General features: G+C 39.8%; 2 protein-coding genes across 2 annotated transcripts; both read left to right on the top strand.

Moving 5' to 3' along the window:
* Positions 1–300: 300 nt before the first annotated feature.
* On the top strand, positions 301–1,224 carry LOC117350782 (olfactory receptor 10A7-like). The gene has a single exon (XM_033925380.1). It carries the CDS (start codon positions 301–303, stop codon positions 1,222–1,224), a length of 924 nt encoding a protein of 307 aa, XP_033781271.1.
* Positions 1,225–12,564: 11,340 nt separating this feature from the next.
* LOC117349624 (olfactory receptor 10A7-like) lies at positions 12,565–13,488 on the top strand. Its single transcript, XM_033923216.1, has one exon. The coding sequence runs from the start codon at positions 12,565–12,567 to the stop codon at positions 13,486–13,488; it is 924 nt and encodes a 307-aa protein (XP_033779107.1).
* The last annotated feature ends 4,002 nt before the right edge of the window (positions 13,489–17,490 follow it).

Raw genomic sequence — 17,490 nt, forward strand, 5'->3', positions numbered from 1 at the left:
TTGGAAACAAAATACTGAGATTGATGGGCATTCAATCTGTTCCAGTATGACAACCCTCATGTTTTTATGTTTTGATGATAGGAATGTGGATGGAGGAATCCCTATACTTTAGAGGGAATGTTCTACAGGGGTACCTTCTTCACCTTAGTATCAATGAAGAGAAAAGATGAATGTGCATCCTTCAAAATTGCTTTCAGGAAAAAGCTATCAACATGGGCTACAGTTAGGATGGGTTATTTTATCCAACTTGTCTTAATGAGCCATGGTCTTTTTGTCCACTTCAGGTTAAACAATTAATTAATGGCATTGGAAAATCAGACTGTCGTGAGTGAATTTATACTCGTGGGATTCTCAGACTTGTCTCCACAGATTCAGCGATTCCTTTTTGCGCTGTTTCTTCTCTTCTACATCTTCACCGTGATGGGAAACCTGCTTGTCTTCACCGTCCTCACAGTGGACCCCGTCCTCCACACGCCCATGTACTTCTTCCTCAGGAATTTGTCCTTTGTGGAGATCTGTTTCACAACGGTCACAATCCCCAAAGCGCTGGTCGATCTCCTGGCTGAGGACAGAAGCATCTCGTTCTCGGGATGTGCCTTGCAAATGTATTTCTTCTTTATATTTGGCAGTGAGGAATGTGTGCTTCTTGGCGTTATGGCCTATGATCGCTACATTGCAATTTGTAATCCCTTGCGTTATTCCATTATTATGAGCAATAAAAGGTGTGCTTTTATGGCTTTGGGTTCCTGGATTATGTCAGCTGTTTTGCAATCTGGACAGATCACATTTGTAATAAACTTATCTTTCTGCAACTCAAATGTAATTCATCACTTTTTCTGCGATGGTCTACTTGTACTGAGGTTAGCTTGCACTGAAACCTATTTAAATAACATAATCAGATTTTCAGCAGATGTATTTTTCCTAGTTATACCATTCCTGGTCATTTTCTCTTCTTACATTTACATTCTTTTCACTGTTCTAAAGATGAACTCCAAGGAAGGAAGAAGCAAGGCCTTCTCAACTTGCTCCTCCCACCTTGCTGTGGTGACCTTATTCTACGGAACTCTTATGATTGCCTATTTACAACCAAATAATGGCTCTGTTGATGCAAGATGTTTTGCAGTGTTTTATTGCTTAGTTAACCCAATGTTAAACCCACTGATTTATAGCCTGAGAAGCAAAGAGGTGAAGGTGGCTCTGAGGAGAAGAATTTGGAAGAAATGAAATTTCTTTGCAGTCAGTGATATTTCGTATTGGAAGAATATAAAAATTGGATGAGACAGATATCAAAATCACCTGGAGGGGTGGTGGTTTCAAACCTCGTGCTACCACTTAAGTTCATTATTTAGATAATGTGATTGTAATGCATCATATACTACTCAGTTCACTCTCAGATCAATGCAGAAATGATAATCCTTGTAGAGATTTGCAATTGGTGACATTTTTCTAGGAGTCTTGCAAACCTGAATTGGCATATGCTCCTTGAATTAAATGCAAAGTATGTCCGGGGCAATATGGTTGAGGATTAGAAATGAAATTCCTGCATGTACTTTTTCTCCCCCTGACTAATCTACCTCTGTTGTTACTTGTGCAGTGTGGATAATAGTTTTCCTGGCCTGCAGAGACAGAAAGGTTTAAAGGTCATTTGGATTTGGATAAAAATATGGTTTTTTTATCCACAAGGAAAAGGTCCAGAAATTGCATCCTTCTGGCACCATTTTGAAACAAAAGCAAATGTTATCAACTTGATTAAAAAAACTGTAAACCACACTGTCAAATTCTTATACCAAAAGTGTACATTATTAATAGCCCTTCATGCATCTGATGAAAAATTCGCTTAAAATAATGATGTTCTCTGTTAAAGCCCCTGTGTAGTGGAATAATTTCCTGAGGGAATTTTGTTTGGAGAATGATGTTAGGAACTGGGAAATTATTTCAAACGTATCTCTTTATCTCCTACGGCCTCTTTTACAAAGGGCTCCGGGCAGTGGCTTTGTAAAAGAGGTCATTAATGTTTTTTTTAAAACAAAGGTTCCTCATGAATTGCAGAAGAGCTTGGGGGAGGTCTTTTTTATTTTGTTTCTGTGATAGGCTGGGATTTGTTTTCTGTATGATTGTTATGTCATCCTATGAACCCGTTTAATTCAATCATTCATTTCTGTTGTACAGTAGTACATAAGAATTTTTATTATATGATACCACACTTTTCTACTTCTATAATACTGTAAATTTGTACACACAGAAGTTAGACATCTTCAGTCACTTTTTAACATCAAAGAGCTATTAACTAAGTTCCAGTTGATGCTGAATGCAAGTTTTATGCATGTTAACAATTAACCCACCACCGCAATAACAAGTAATGCACTGTGCGGACTGTCGGTGCATGCGATTAGGACATGCTAATGTGGAAATTCATATTAGGAGCATGGAATTGGTGAGAACTGGACCTTGCCGTTAGCAGATGACTTTCTACGACTTGTTAAAAACCAACATGGCCATAAGTGTGATACAGTTAACTACACGTTCCAAAGTTTAGCTAACCACATTCAGTGTTAACAGCCATTCCATCAGAGACTTATCCCTAGTTAATTGCACTTCAAAATCACTGAGCTCTGGAACAACCTTACCTCCCCTCTTCGGAACTTGAGCTCTCTCCAAGTTTTCCGCAAACATCTGAAAACCTGGCTTTTCTCAAAAAATGTAAGTCTCCCTCCAACTTAGGAACCAAGGAAACTCTTATATCTTGGCATCCCAAGTCCTCTAAATTTTCTTCACACTTCTATCTCTAACCCTCTGTTGTAGTTCCTATTTCTTCTACTATAAACCGCACCGAGCTCTACGAACGTGGAGATGATACGGTATACAAACCTAAGGATTAGATTAGATTAGATTAGATGACTAGTTTCCACAAAGGGTTCAAAAGCATCTGTTGAGTTTTGCAGTTACCAAAGGTAATTTTTCCAGTTAACCTATGCTGACAGTAAAACTTTAATGTGGTTTATGAAACAGGTTCATAGGACTCCATTTGAATTATGCATCTCCATGTAATGTTAAATCAAAGTTTCTAAATATGCAGTATGGTGCAGAAGGATATGATTTATATCACAGTTTTTTAACCCAGTCCCCAGGGCACATCCTGCCACTTGGATTTTCAAGATATCCACAATGAATACACATGAAAAAGATTTGCATACCAAAGAGACAGTGCATGCAAATCTATCTCATGTATATTCACTGTGGATATCCTAATAATCCAACTGCCTGGGTGTGCCCTGAGGACTGTTTTAAGAACTGATTTAGACATTGATAGAGTATTTTTATATCTGACCAGCTAACTCTAATCAACATTTTCTCTAAGCCATGAAGTACTTGTCCAACTACAATCCTGCTAGTGAGTGATGCTAGTTTAAAAAAAAAGTTTGGCCAAATTCCTGGTAAAAAAATTCCTTAGTTTTTTCTGGCTAGCCCTAATGACAAGCTTACTGAAACAATGCTTAAAATATTAGGAGTTACAATAGATCATACTTTATCATTTAAGGCTCATACAGATTTATTGGTCAAAAGATGTTTTATGATTCTTTGGAAGTTGTATACCATTCTATATATACATATAGAATACATATATATATACATTTTATATATACATATGCGTGCTTCCGTGATCTCTGATCTGTGAGATATAGGTCCGTGGCCGCAGGAGTGCGCATGCGCTAGTCCCCAGCCTTACTGCTTCTCAGCCGCCAGCGTTGGACTCCCTGCTCTCCAGATCGTGGTGTCGGCTCCTCTCATGAGCCGCACCAGCGTCAGAGACGGCTTCCGACGCTGGCGGGGATTGAGAGGAGCCCTGTGACACTCGCCCAGAGCAGGCCAGACTGCGGACCAGGCAGGGAAGCGCCGAAAGAGACTCCAGCTACGAGCCGCTCAGTGGGACCAGGCAGGCAGCCACGCGAGGGAGGGAAGCAGAAAAAAAAAACGGTACGTGCAGGGAGAAGCTGGGCCTGCCTGCGGGAAACATGATAAAGGAAGGGGGGACCCTTGGAGCAGGCTACACCGCGGGAGGGAAGGGGGAAGAGCCAAAAGGAGCAGGCCACATCATGCTAAGTCAGGGAAGGGGGGTGGGGGAAAATGCTGATACTGCTGCACAGGGACTTGGAGGGGAAGGGAAATACCTGGAGGAAAGACACAGGGAGAGGGACAGAAAGACAGAGAAAGGGGGCCAGGGAGAGAGAGAGACAGTGGGAGGGAGAGAGACAGAAAGACAGACATACATATATTCTAGCACCCGTTTATGTAACGGGCTTAATGACTAGTTAGAAAATATTTTAATTTTATATCATTTAAAATACTGGTTCAATCAATTCTTGCAATATTAGATTATTGTAATGTTATTTATTTGGGTGCTCATAAAAAAACAACTAGTCGATTAAGATTAATTCAAAACACAGCAATTCGTTTGATTTTTAATTTAAAAAAACATGATCATATCAGCTCATACTATCAAAAACTTAACTGGTTGCCGTTTGAGGGTAGAGTGTTGTTTAAATTTGGATGTATTTGCTATAAAGTTTTATTTGGGTGAGCTCCATTTTATCTTGTTGCTCATTTTAGATTTTTTATATGGAAAAAAATATACGTAGATCCGGTTGGTTTTATTTTCCTTCAGCGAAAACATGCCGCTTGAAGAAATTCTTAGATAGGACTCTGGCGTTTCAAGCAGGAGTAATGAATTCGTGTCTGAATGCTCTTATTACTCCAGCCCTCACTTACTACCAGTTTTGTAAAGTTTAAAAACTTATCTATTTAAACAATACAATATTGAATTGATTTCAAAATGATTATAAGCAGCAGATTTTTTTAATTATTTTTATGGAATAATGTTTACAGTTGCTTATCTATCTTAATATAAATTATCTGTATTGTGCATAGTTTACGTTGAATAAGTTAGGGTTGTATTTTGTTGTCAGTATCTTTTATTGAATTGTGTTAGTTTCTTTTATAAGACATTGTTATTTGGATCTGTATTTTAATTACTTGTTGTAATTACTATTGTGTAAACCGCCAAGAACTGATGGTTTGGCGGTATATAAAAATAAACTATTATTATTATTATTATTGAGAGAGACATAGGGTAAGCCACTGCTTGCCCTGGATCAGTACCATGGAATGTTGCTACTAGTTAGGATTCTGAATGGAATGTTGCTACTCTTTGGGTTTTTGCCAGGTACTTGTTACCTGGATTGGCAATCGTGATGATAGGATACTGGGCTAGATGGACCATTGGCCTTACCCAATAAGATCGTAACATTTTCAATAGCCAGAGACAGACAAGATCTGCAGGACTCTGGAGGACCTGCCTTTCCCTAGTGACTGAAAACACAGTACTGAAGTACCACCCTCTACTAGCAGCAGTGGGACAAACCAAAGGTCCATCAAGCCCAGTATCCTGTTTCCAACAGTGGACCTCCTAAGTGCCTAGATAGATCCCAAGAAGCAAAACAGATTTTATGCTACTTATCCTAGGAATAAGCATTGGATTTCTCCAAGCCATCTAAACTAAACTAAACTAAACTAAACCTTAAGTTTGTATCCCGCTTCATCTCCATAAAGATAGAGCTCGGCACGGTTTACAGGTAATTCAATAAATGGAAGAACATAATAAGAAATTAGAGGTTATGCTTTACATTATCTCAATAACAGCCTATGGACTTCTCTTTAAGGAAATTATCCAAACCTTTTTTAACCCTGCTAAGCTAACCGATTTCACCACATTCTCTGGCAATGAATTCCAGAGTTTAATTACACGTTATGTGAAGGAATATTTTCTCCGGTTTGTTTTAAGTCTACTACTTAGTAGCTTCATTGCAGGTCCCCTAGTCCTAGTGTTTTTGGAAAGAGTGAACAAGTGATTCACATCTACCCTTTCCACTCCACTCATTTAATAGACCTCTATCATATCACCCCTGAGCCATCTCTTCTCCAAGCTGAAGAGCCCTAGCCACTTCAGCCTTTCCTCATATGGAAGTCGTTCAATCCCTTTTATCATTCTTTACGCCCTTCTCCGTACCTTTTCTAATTACGCTGTATCATTTTTTTAGATACTGCTACCAGAACTGCACACTGTATTCAAGGTGCGGCCGTACCATAGAGTGATATACGGGCATTATAACATTTTCATCTTTGTTTGCCATTCCTTTCCTGATAATTCTTAATATTCTATTTGCTTTCTTAGCAGCCGCCGCACATTGAGCTGAGGGTTTCAACTTATCCTCAATAATGCCACCTAAATCCTTTTCCTGGGCAGTGATTCCTAACACAGAACCCAGCATCACATAGCTATAGTTTGGGTTTCTCTTTCCCACATGCATCACTTTGCCTTTGTGCAACCCTTGCTGATTCAACATTAATCTTTGTCTATCAATTGGGTCAGTAATTTTTGGACCGATAGTGAGCATTATTTTAAGCAATGGCTGTGGTAGTTGCAAACATCCCTGATATTAAGAGCTTCTATCCAGAGGGTTGTCAATGCTGGATATTTACATATTCAGCAACCTTAGCACCTAACCATGGATATTCAGTGGGAGATAACCAGTAATCTCCCATTAAATATGGTCACTCCCTGTACTGTTTTCTGGAATGCCACATTTCACTATTGATCTGTCCTGGCACTATCCCTATAGAACTAGGTTCTGTAAATGGTGCTTAAATTTGGGTGCCAAAAAATGAGCACTGAGGTCCAAATTCTATAAACGGTTAGACGCCTTCTTATTTTTTTTTATTGTCTCTGTTAATTGAATGCACTATTAAGAGCCAATAAGTTTCAAGTTTCAAGTTTATTAATATATTTGATGAATTGCTTATTAGGATTACTAAGCGATGAACAAAATTAAAAATAGAGTATAAAACAAAGAAACTAACATATTGACAATATTCTTTCATAAAATACAAACATGGGTCGGGAGGGAAAGTAAAAAAGTTACAATTTTCATCTTGGTAGAAAAAGGGAAAAAACAAGAGGGAGGGAGGTGGTTAAACTATAGCACAATGCGCCGCAGTAGGCCCGGTTATGAAGGGCATCAGCTGACCTGGTGTGGGAGGCGTCCGGCACGCCGCCACTTTGCGGCGGCAGAAGAGGTAGCAAAAACTGGTGTGGGAGGTATCCGGCACGCCGCCACTTTGCGGCGGCAGAAGAGGTAGCAAAAACTGGTGTGGGAGGTTTGACAGTAAGAGAGATTAGTAGGTTGTGAGGTGCCTTCATGCACCTACATGCAAATTGGGCATGGCTAGGGGTGGAGTTTGGGAGTGGATTGAGTCAAGTGCCAGTCGTTATCTACCTTAGACCAAGAAAATACTGCCTTAATATATTGGCGTCTAACATTATGATATATACTGATGCCTAAGTCAATTTCGGTGCCAGTAGGCGTGATTCTACAAATAATGACTTTTATTGACTTGCAATAGGTACTGTTTTTACAGGCACCTACTGAGTTAGGCACTGTTTATAGAATTTGTTCCATAAATGGTGCTTTTAGTTCAGCAAAATAGTCAATTGCGTTCAACTAGTTGAACATCATTGACTATTTGGGTCCTTCGTCTGTTCCGCTGAGCTGTTGATTTCTTCTGGACTTGCGATGGATTTGTCTTCTGTTTCTTTCTGTTTGCTTTCAGTTGGGCACCATTTGTAGAATGCTACATGGTGCTGAGATCCATACTCAACTTTTGACATGAGGATTTAGACCAGTTGAAACCTGGTATAAATTCTCACATAAATTAAGTGTGGATTTCCCAAATTCTATAATAGTACAGTTTAAGAGATTTAGTTATTCTTTTGCTTTTAAATTAACCAAATTCTGGAATGCTTTACTGCTTACATTAATAATAATAATAATAATAAATTTATTTTGTATACCGCCATACCTAGGGAGTTCTAGGCGGTTCACAGCAGTTAGATTCAATACAAACAGTGCAGTTGCAGTTGACAACAAAAAATGAACAAAGCAATTATAAAAGTTAACATGATGGTTATACGTCTACAATTTAAGTGAAGGGAACAAGAAAAAAAATACATGCATATGTACAAAAAGTACATGCAATAAGGACATGTAGCAATAAGTACATGCAGCAGAATACATGCAATAGATATAATAGATACAATAAGTAAATGAATACAATTTAAGTGAGGAGAAATGCATACACGCCATAAGGAAGGAGCATACAAGGAAAAATGTATACAAGCCGTAAGGAGTGGGCAACAATCTTAGAAGAGTGAGAGGGGAACGATTAGGGATTCGGTCTGTTGAATAGCTGAGTTTTAATGTGCTTTCTAAAATTGAGGTATGAAGAGGCATCAAGTATAATTTGGGCTAGCCATGAATTTAGTTTGGCCGCTTGAAAGAAGAAGGTTCTTTCGTAGAATCTTTTAAGGTGACACGATTTTAGTGATGGAAAAGCGAACAGATTTATTCTGCGGGAGCTCTTATTGTTGTGGCTCAGGTTGAAGTGAGGGTAAAGATAGTCCGGCGACATACCAAATACGGTTTTGTAACAGATGCATGAGAACTTAAATAGAACTCTGGATTCGAACAGCAGCCAGTGCAGCTTGTGGTAGAAAGGGGTTATGTGTTCCCATTTCTTCAAGCCAAAGTTGAGACGGACGGCAGTATTTTGGACCAGCCTCAACTTCTTGGTGATTTTCTTGAAGGCGCCTAAGTATATGATATTACAGTAATCCAGAACACTCAGAATAGAAGATTGTACCAGCAGACGAAAAGAGGCGTTGTCAAAGTATTTTTTTTATGGTGCGAGTTTCCAGAGCACCGAGATACTTTTCTTAAATACTAGGTCGGAGTGTTTCTCCAAAGTGAGATGCTTATCTAAAGTGACTCCTAGTGTTTTTAAGGATTGCTCAATACAGTAGTCCAGCCCATTCACATGTAGCGTGGTTCCTTGATTTTGTCATTTGGGGCTGCCAGGAAGAATTTAATTTTTTTCTGGGTTTAACTTTAAACGAAACGCTGACATCCAAAGTTCGACCTGATTTAGAATAGATGATAGATAATTTAGCAGCTCTGGTGTAAAGCAGGATAGCGGAATGACTATGGTGATATCGTCTGCGTAGATGAAGAATTTGAGCTGTAGACTCTGCAAAAGGTTTCCTAGGGAGGCAAGATAGATGTTAAACAGGGTGGGGGACAAAGGGGAGCCCTGTGGGACCCCACAGGGGTTGTCCCAACTGTAGGAGATGGTATCGTCCTTAAACAACTTATAGGATCTATTTCCCAGGAAACCATGTAACCAATTGAGAACATGGCCTGAGATTCCGATAGATGTCAAGCAGTCCAGTAGAATAGCATGGTCAACCAAATCAAATGCACTACTCAGATCAAGTTGCAATATCAGAGCACTTGATCCTTGGCTGATAAGAAGGTGAAGGTAATCAAACAGAGAAAATATAATTGTTTCGGTACTGTGCCCTGATTGGAAGCCGGATTGGTTGTTGTGTAAGATGTTGTGTTTCTCCAAATATGTACTGAGTTCAGTATTTACCACCCCTTCGGATATTTTGGTTACCAGAGGGATATTGATGATGGGTCTAAAGTTAGAAGGTTCTTTAGCATTTTTTATAATGGGTGTAATCATAATGTGACCTTATTCCACTGGGAACTTCCCTGAGGATAGTAGAAAGTTTACCCAAGTCAACATCTTGACCTTAAAATTGATGGGGGCAGATTTCATGACGTTTGGAGGACAGGTGTCCAATTTGCAGTAGGAATTAACATACTTATTGTAGAATTTACTAAAAGTTTGCCAGTCGATGGTTGGAAATTTGTTCCAATTCAGATCAGCTCTGGAATCGTCAGAATCTTGCAGAATGGGGTAACACCAGTGGGGCTTGGCCGGGGCGGGTAGAGAAGATCTCAATTTTTGAATTGAAAAAATCAGCCATGCTGTTTGCGGTTAGAGTAGGTTCTTCGGGAGTGTCGGTAAATGTTTCAATATTGTATAAATCATTTACCAGCTTAAAAATGCTGCTACTATTGTTTGAAACATTACCGATTTTATGGGCATAGAAGTTTTTTCATTTTTCTATGGAAAGATTTTTGTAGTTTTTTTAATTTTGATCTCCAGGCAACTCTATGCTCTTGTGCTCCTGATTTTTAACCATAGTCTTTCCGATTTTCTTAATTCTCTCTTTGTCATCAGCAGCTCTGTATCAAACCATCCCTCTAGGTTTCTAAGTCTTTTTCTACGGGTTTTAATGGGAGCCATTTCATTTAGAATGTTAGTGTTATCATTAGTCCATGAGTTCATAAATTGTTCGGTTTCTTCATTTTGTTTAGATATGATCTCGTAGTGAGACCAGAACTCAATGGTATGTATGAAATTTTTTATTTCTTGTTTTGGAGTTATTGCTTGCTGGTTTAGTTGTCTTTAGTTGGCAGTTGAGTTCAAAATTACAGAATTACAAAATTAAGAAGCTTAGGTTCTTTTGCTTTATTCCGGAAAGTTCTGAAAACTTTTTGTTTGCTAACCATTTTGGAAATTAACTATTTCAGTCTACTCTTCCTTGTCAAATTTATATATTATGTTTTACATTATTGTTAACCGAGTCGAGCTCCTCTTGGTTGATGATTCGGTCTATAAAACTAAGTTTTAGTTTTAGTTTTTTAGTATAAGAAGAGTGGGACTTGGGGTGATCCTGTCTGATGATCTCAGGGTGGCAAAATAGAAAAAACGAAGGTCAAAGCTAGGAAGATGATTGGGTGCAATTAGGAAAAAGGCGGTGATAGTGTTGTTGTATAAGTCTCTGGTGAGGATCCATTTGGAATACTATGTGCAATTCTATAGACCACATCATCGAAAAGATATAACTAGGATGGGCCACAACAAAATTTGTTAGTGGTCTTTGTCATAAAGTGTATAGGGATAGACTTAGAGAGCTCAATATGTATACACTGGAAGAAAGGCAGGAGAGAGGAGATATGATAGGGATGTTTAAATATCTTTGTGGCATTAATGTACAGGAGGTGATCCTTTTTCAAATAAAGGAAAACTCTGGAATGAGAAGGGATGGAATGAATTTAAGGGTTGATAGCTTCAGGAGTAATCTAAGGAAATACTTTCTTATGGAAAAGAAATTGTCTCTAGGTGCCACTGATTTCTGTTTGAGTCCTAGTGACTTGATGAACATCATCAAGTTTTCATGGCAGAATACAGAAGTATATTGCTGGGCCTTACTTCTGTGCAGTATAAATTTGATGTTGTCACCGTTGTCGCATCAAATGAAATCCTCCAACTCCAGCACTGCCCATTTGCTGCTGCCCAGATGAGTGGTACATCGTTAGTCTGACATCTCCACTAAAACCTATCCACCTTGGGCGGCCCTTCTGATAGTGAAACTACCAACAGTATACTTTTCAGATGCACGCAAGCCCCAGTGGCACAACAAACCCATGTACTATGGAGAGGTGATGGAGACAAAGACTGTGCCTGAGTTCAGGAAAGCATGGGATAGACACATGGGATCTCTTAAGGAGAGGAGGAGATAGTGGATGCTGTGGATTAATAGATTGGATGGGCCATTGGGACTTTATCTACCCTCATGTTTGTATGTTTATATCTTTAATGAAGACCCTTGATGCTCCATGACCATGCCCCTCCAGTTATGTGCAAAAACATTTACAATCGCATTGTTATAGAAGGTATGCATAAATCCAAATTGTGGCCAATTAATACCAATAATTGATTTTAGTGCCAAATTATTGACACTGATTGGCTTGTCACTCAATTAAATTGTGCACAAAAAATGGCCGTACATACAATTTTGAGCGCCATATGTAGAATCCAGAGAAACATGACGGAGCAGTCTGTAATGTATTTTAGGGCTGGCATCCATAAAGTACTGCTGAAAATCTATGGATTAGCCAAGTTATAGCATTTATCTGGATAATAGTTGCTGCCATCAAGATAGGTTTCTTGGGTCGTGATGTTTTGTTTTCTTAATAAAAACTGATGGAATATTCTGTGTCTTAATTAATATCCAGGGAATATGAAGCATGATCATAGAATTATAATGATAGTAATTACAGTAGTTAATTGTTAAGAATTTCTTTGGTGTCTGTAGAGGAACAGGGGTATATTGGTGTTATAAATATCCAGTTGTAGATAACAAGCAAAGGTAAGAAATGAAATTTTGAGATGACAAAGGTTCCCTCTAGTACAAGGTGTCATTTCTTGCCTATAAACAGAGCAGCAAAAAAGGTGATGGAATCTGTTTAATCACAGGTACAACATTCATTTATTTTGGTTAGATTCTATGCACACTGTGCCGTGTTTAATTCATCATCAATATTCTAAAAAACGTACACTTTCAAGATCATAGAAGCAACATGCTCTGGTATCTACCAATGAAATTCTTACCATCGATACAGCAATATTACGGCTTCTATCATGAGGGCTAGGCAAGTTCTGGCAGAGAACCAGATGCCTTAATGATGGGTTATTTTATTGCAACCTGTGTTAACAAGCTATGGTCTTAATGTCCACTTCAGGTTAAACAATTAATTAATGGCATTGGAAAATCAGACTGTTGTGAGTGAATTTATACTTGTGGGATTCTCAGATTTGTCTCCACAGACTCAGCGATTCCTTTTTGTGCTGTTTCTTCTCTTATACATCCTCACCGTGACGGGAAATCTGCTTGTCTTTGCCATCCTCACAATTGACCCCGGCCTCCACATGCCTATGTACTTCTTCCTCAGGAATTTGTCCTTTGTGGAGATCTGTATCACAACAGTCACAATCCCAAGAGCAGTGGTTGGTCTCCTGGCTGAGGACAGAAGCATCTCGTTCTCGGGATGTGCTTTGCAACTGTATTTCTTCTTTATTTTTGGCAGTGAGGAATGTATGCTTCTTGGCGTTATGGCCTATGATCGTTACATGGCTATTTGTAATCCTCTGCGTTATGCCACTATTATGAGCAATAAAAGGTGTGTTTTAATGGCTGCGGGTTCCTGGATTATGTCAGTTGTTTTACAATCTGGACAGATCACGTTCATAATAAGCTTATCTTTCTGCAAATCAAATGTAATTGATCACTTTTTCTGTGATGGTCCACCTGTGCTGAGGTTGTCTTGCACTGACACTTATTTAAATAACATAGTCAGATTTTCAGCAGATGTATTTTTCCTAGTTATACCATTTCTGGTCATTTTTTCTTCTTACATTTACATTCTTTTCACTGTTCTAAAGATGAACTCCAGGGAAGGAAGAAGCAAGGCATTCTCAACATGTTCCTCCCACCTAGCTGTGGTGACCTTATTCTATGGAACTCTTATGATTGCATATTTACAACCAAATGATGGCTCTGTAGATCCAAGATGTTTTGCAGTATTTTATTGCTTAGTTAACCCAATGTTAAACCCATTGATTTACAGCCTGAGAAGCAAAGATGTGAAGAGGGCTCTGAGGAGAAGAATTTGCAGGAAATGAAATTTCTTTACAGCCAGTGATATTTGGTATGGGACAAATGTAAAAATTGTATTGGACGAATGTAAAAACTCATCCTGAAGATGCTGCAGTATCCATTCTCGTGCTACCACTTAAGTTCATTATTTAGATAATGTAGTTGTAATGCATCATATACTATTCAGGAATGGCTCCAGTTCTCTCTCAGATCAATACAGAGATGATAATTCTTAGAAAGATTTACAAATGGTGACATTTTTCTAGGAATCTTGCATACCTGAATTGGCAGATGCTCCTTGAATTATATGCAAAGTATGTCTGTGGCAATATGGGTGAGGAATAAAAATGAAATTCCTGTATTTATTTATTAAATATATATACCTATATATGTGTACTCTATCTACTTAAGCCTAACTAAGAAAAACCTCCACAGACTCCAGCGGATTCAGAATGCCGCGGCCAAGCTCATCTTCGCTAAAAGTAAATTTGACCATGTCTCCCCGCTCCTGGCCAAGCTCCACTGGCTTTCGATAATCACCAGGGTCCACTATAAATGCGCCTGTTTAACTTTCAAAATCCTATATGGTATCCTCCCTCCCTTTATCCCTCTTTCTTGGAATTCCTCAAACCCTAATACCACCAGATCCTACCACAAATTAAAACTATCCTTCCCCTTGCTAAAAGGCATTTCCCACACAGGAAAGCTAGGGACCTCCCTCCACTTCAAAATCAGCTCTGGAACAACCTTACCTCCCCTCTTCGGAACTTGAGCTCTCTCCAAGTTTTCCGCAAACATCTGAAAACCTGGCTTTTCTCAAAAAATGTAAGTCTCCCTCCAACTTAGGAATCAAGGAAACTCTTATATCTTGGCATCCCAAGTCCTCTAAATTTTCTTCACACTTCTACCTCTAACCCTCTGTTGTAGTTCCTTATTTCTCCTACTGTAAACCGCGTCGAGCTCTACGAACGTGGAGATGATGTGGTATACAAACCTAAGGATTAGATTAGATTAGATTAGATACCGCATACAACTATGTGGTTTCCATATCACATACATAAATGTTATACGATCATCACATAGAACATAGACATGTCTAAACAACATCATTAATCGTCCTTGTTATAAACAGGGATAGAGTGCAAATTCAATCAATTTGGAAATACAAGCAAGCTTTAAATCAAAAATTGTTCTCTGTTAAGACCCCTGTCCAGTGGAATAATTTACTGATGGAATTTTATTTGGAGAAAGTTGTTAAGCACTTTAAGAAATGATTAAAAACATGTATCTTTACCTTTTAATTCTAAAAAAAATAGGTTCTTCGTGAATGCAGTAGATGTAGGGGTGGTCTTCTCTATTTGGTATTTTGTTTTTGTGATAGTCTGATATTTATTTCTTTACGATTTTATGATTGTTGTTATGTAAATCCATGAATCTGTTTAGTTCAATTATTCATTTATACTATGCAGTAATATAAAGAATTTTAATGATCAGAAATATAAACATATTAATGATTTCAGCGTAGGTAACAAGATAGGACACTTCTGTACTTCTATAGTATCTGTAAATTTATGCACACAGAAGAAAGATCTTCAGTCACTATTACCGTATTTTCACTCATATACCGCGCACCCGTGTAAAACGCGCACATGGGTATAGCGCGCGGGAAACTGTAATTTATGTAAAGAAATTTTTGTATACCGCGCACACCCGTATATCGCGCATGCCGCCCCGACTCTCCTTTCGCCCGCCCCGACTCTCCTCTGGCCGCCCCGACTCTCCTTTCGCCCGCCCCGACTCTCCTCTCCCCCTTGAAGTCCTGTCCCCCCTTGAAGTCCTGTCCCCACCCTGAAAGCCTGATGCCCCCGCAGGACCGCACGCACCCCCAAGTTTTCAAGTTTTCAAGTTTATTAGATGGCTTGATTGACCGCCTTAAACAAAGTTTCTAAGCGGTGTACATTTAAAAAGTACCCACCCCGAAGGACCACTCGCACTCGCACCCGCACCCCCACCCCCACCCCGAAGGACCGCTCGTACCCCCATAGCCTCCCCCCCCATCATGGAGAAGCTGCCTACCGTTGTCCTGCTGCTTCCTCTGCCGGTGGTCCCGCCCCTTCTCTGAGCCCTGCGTCTGTGCTGCTTCCTCTTCCAGCGGTCCCGCCCTTTCACTGACGTCACCAATTAACAGTACCAATTAGGCTTGCTAAAGAATGAAGTGGTACGTGCAAATCAGCTGTGTGCAACATATGGCAGCATATTCAGAATTTGGGAAATATTTCATAAAATATGTACTTATGTCCCCTGTCTTTCCCCATAACCCCTATCACAAGAGAGGGGTAGCTGAAGAGTCCTATCATAAGAACATAAGAACATAAGAAGTTGCCTCCACTGGGTCAGACCAGAGGTCCATCCTGCCCAGCGGTCCGCTCCCGCGGCGGCCCATCAGGTCCGCGACCTGTGAAGTGGTTTCTGACCAATTCAATAACCTACCTCAAGTTCTATCTGTACCCCTCTATCCCCTTATCCTCCAGGAACCCATCCAAACCTTTCTTGAACCCCTGTACAGAGTTCTGGCTTATCACCTCCTCTGGAAGCTTGTTCCATGTGTCCACCACCCTCTGGGTAAAAAAGAACTTCCTAGCATTTGTTCTAAACCTGTCCCCTTTCAATTTCTCCGAGTGACCCCTAGTGCTTGTGGCTCCCCACAGTTTGAAGAATCTGTTCTTATTCACTTTCTCTATGCCCTTTAGGATTTTGAAAGTTTCTATCATGTCCCCTCTAAGTCTCCTCTTCTCCAGGGAGAACAGCCCCAGCTTTTTTAACCTGTCAGCGTATGAGAAATTTTCCATACCTTTTATCAGTTTAGTCGCCCTCCTCTGCACTCCCTCGAGTACCGCCATATCCTTTTTGAGGTACGGCGACCAGTATTGAACACAGTACTCCAGGTGCGGGCGCACCATTGCGCGATACAGCGGCATGATGACTTCCTTTGTCCTGGTTGTGATACCTTTTTTGATGATGCCCAGCATTCTATTTGCTTTCTTTGAGGCTGTCGCACACTGTGCCGATGGTTTCAGTGATGTGTCTACCATCACCCCCAGGTCCCTTTCAAGGTTACTCACCCCTAGTAGTGTTCCCCCCATTTTGTAGCTGAACATCGGGTTCTTTTTCCCTACATGCATGACCTTGCATTTCTGTACGTTAAAACTCATTTGCCACTTGTTTGCCCAGTCTTCCAGTCTCGTTAGGTCCCTTTGCAGGTCTTCACAGTCTTCCGTGTTTCTAACCCTGCTGCAGAGTTTGGTGTCATCAGCAAATTTGATAACCTCACATTTTGTCCCCGTCTCCAGATCGTTTATAAATATATTGAACAGTAGAGGTCCCAGCACTGACCCCTGCGGAACTCCGCTCGTGACCCATTGCCAGTCTGAGTATTGGCCTTTTATTCCAACCCTCTGTTTCCTGCCTGCCAACCAGTGTTTGATCCATCGGTGGATCACCACTTTAATTCTCTGGTGGCCCATCTAAGTCAATGTAAGCAAAGAGAGGTTAGAGAACAAATTATTTCCAATAGTTCTTTTAAATTTGGTTGATTAGCTTGGCCTCACAGAGGACCTAGTCTTTAGCTTGGGAGAAGAGGCAACGAATACTGGAGAAACCTATCTTGCTACAATATGGCACACAGATTTTGGAACCAATTGGGGAAAAAATTATCCAAATGGTGCCTATAAAAATAGTTGTTTATCTCATGTTAATCACACATAGGCACCTATTATAGAATCAAGCCTAAAGCTTTGGCACCTGTAATGCAGGCCAGGGTTTTAAAGGCTTACATTATAGGCACCTAAGCCCTTTAAAGAATCGCCTAATTTGAAGTTAGATGCTACTAGGTGTCATGCAATAGGCACCTATCTTTTGTAGAATTGCACCTAAGATAGACACTTAGGCCTGGATTCTATATAGGATGCCCAATCTCAGAAACCGACAGGCGTCCTTTATAAAATTGGGCCTAAGGACGCCTACATTAA

This window comes from Geotrypetes seraphini, chromosome 16 (genome assembly GCF_902459505.1).
Source record: "Geotrypetes seraphini chromosome 16, aGeoSer1.1, whole genome shotgun sequence".
NCBI lineage: Eukaryota > Metazoa > Chordata > Amphibia > Gymnophiona > Dermophiidae > Geotrypetes > Geotrypetes seraphini.

Excerpts from the sequence above, each read along its gene's own strand:
- LOC117349624 (XM_033923216.1), top strand. The coding sequence starts at position 12,565 with ATGGCATTGGAAAATCAGACTGTTGTGAGTGAATTTATACTTGTGGGA.
- LOC117350782 (XM_033925380.1), top strand. The coding sequence starts at position 301 with ATGGCATTGGAAAATCAGACTGTCGTGAGTGAATTTATACTCGTGGGA.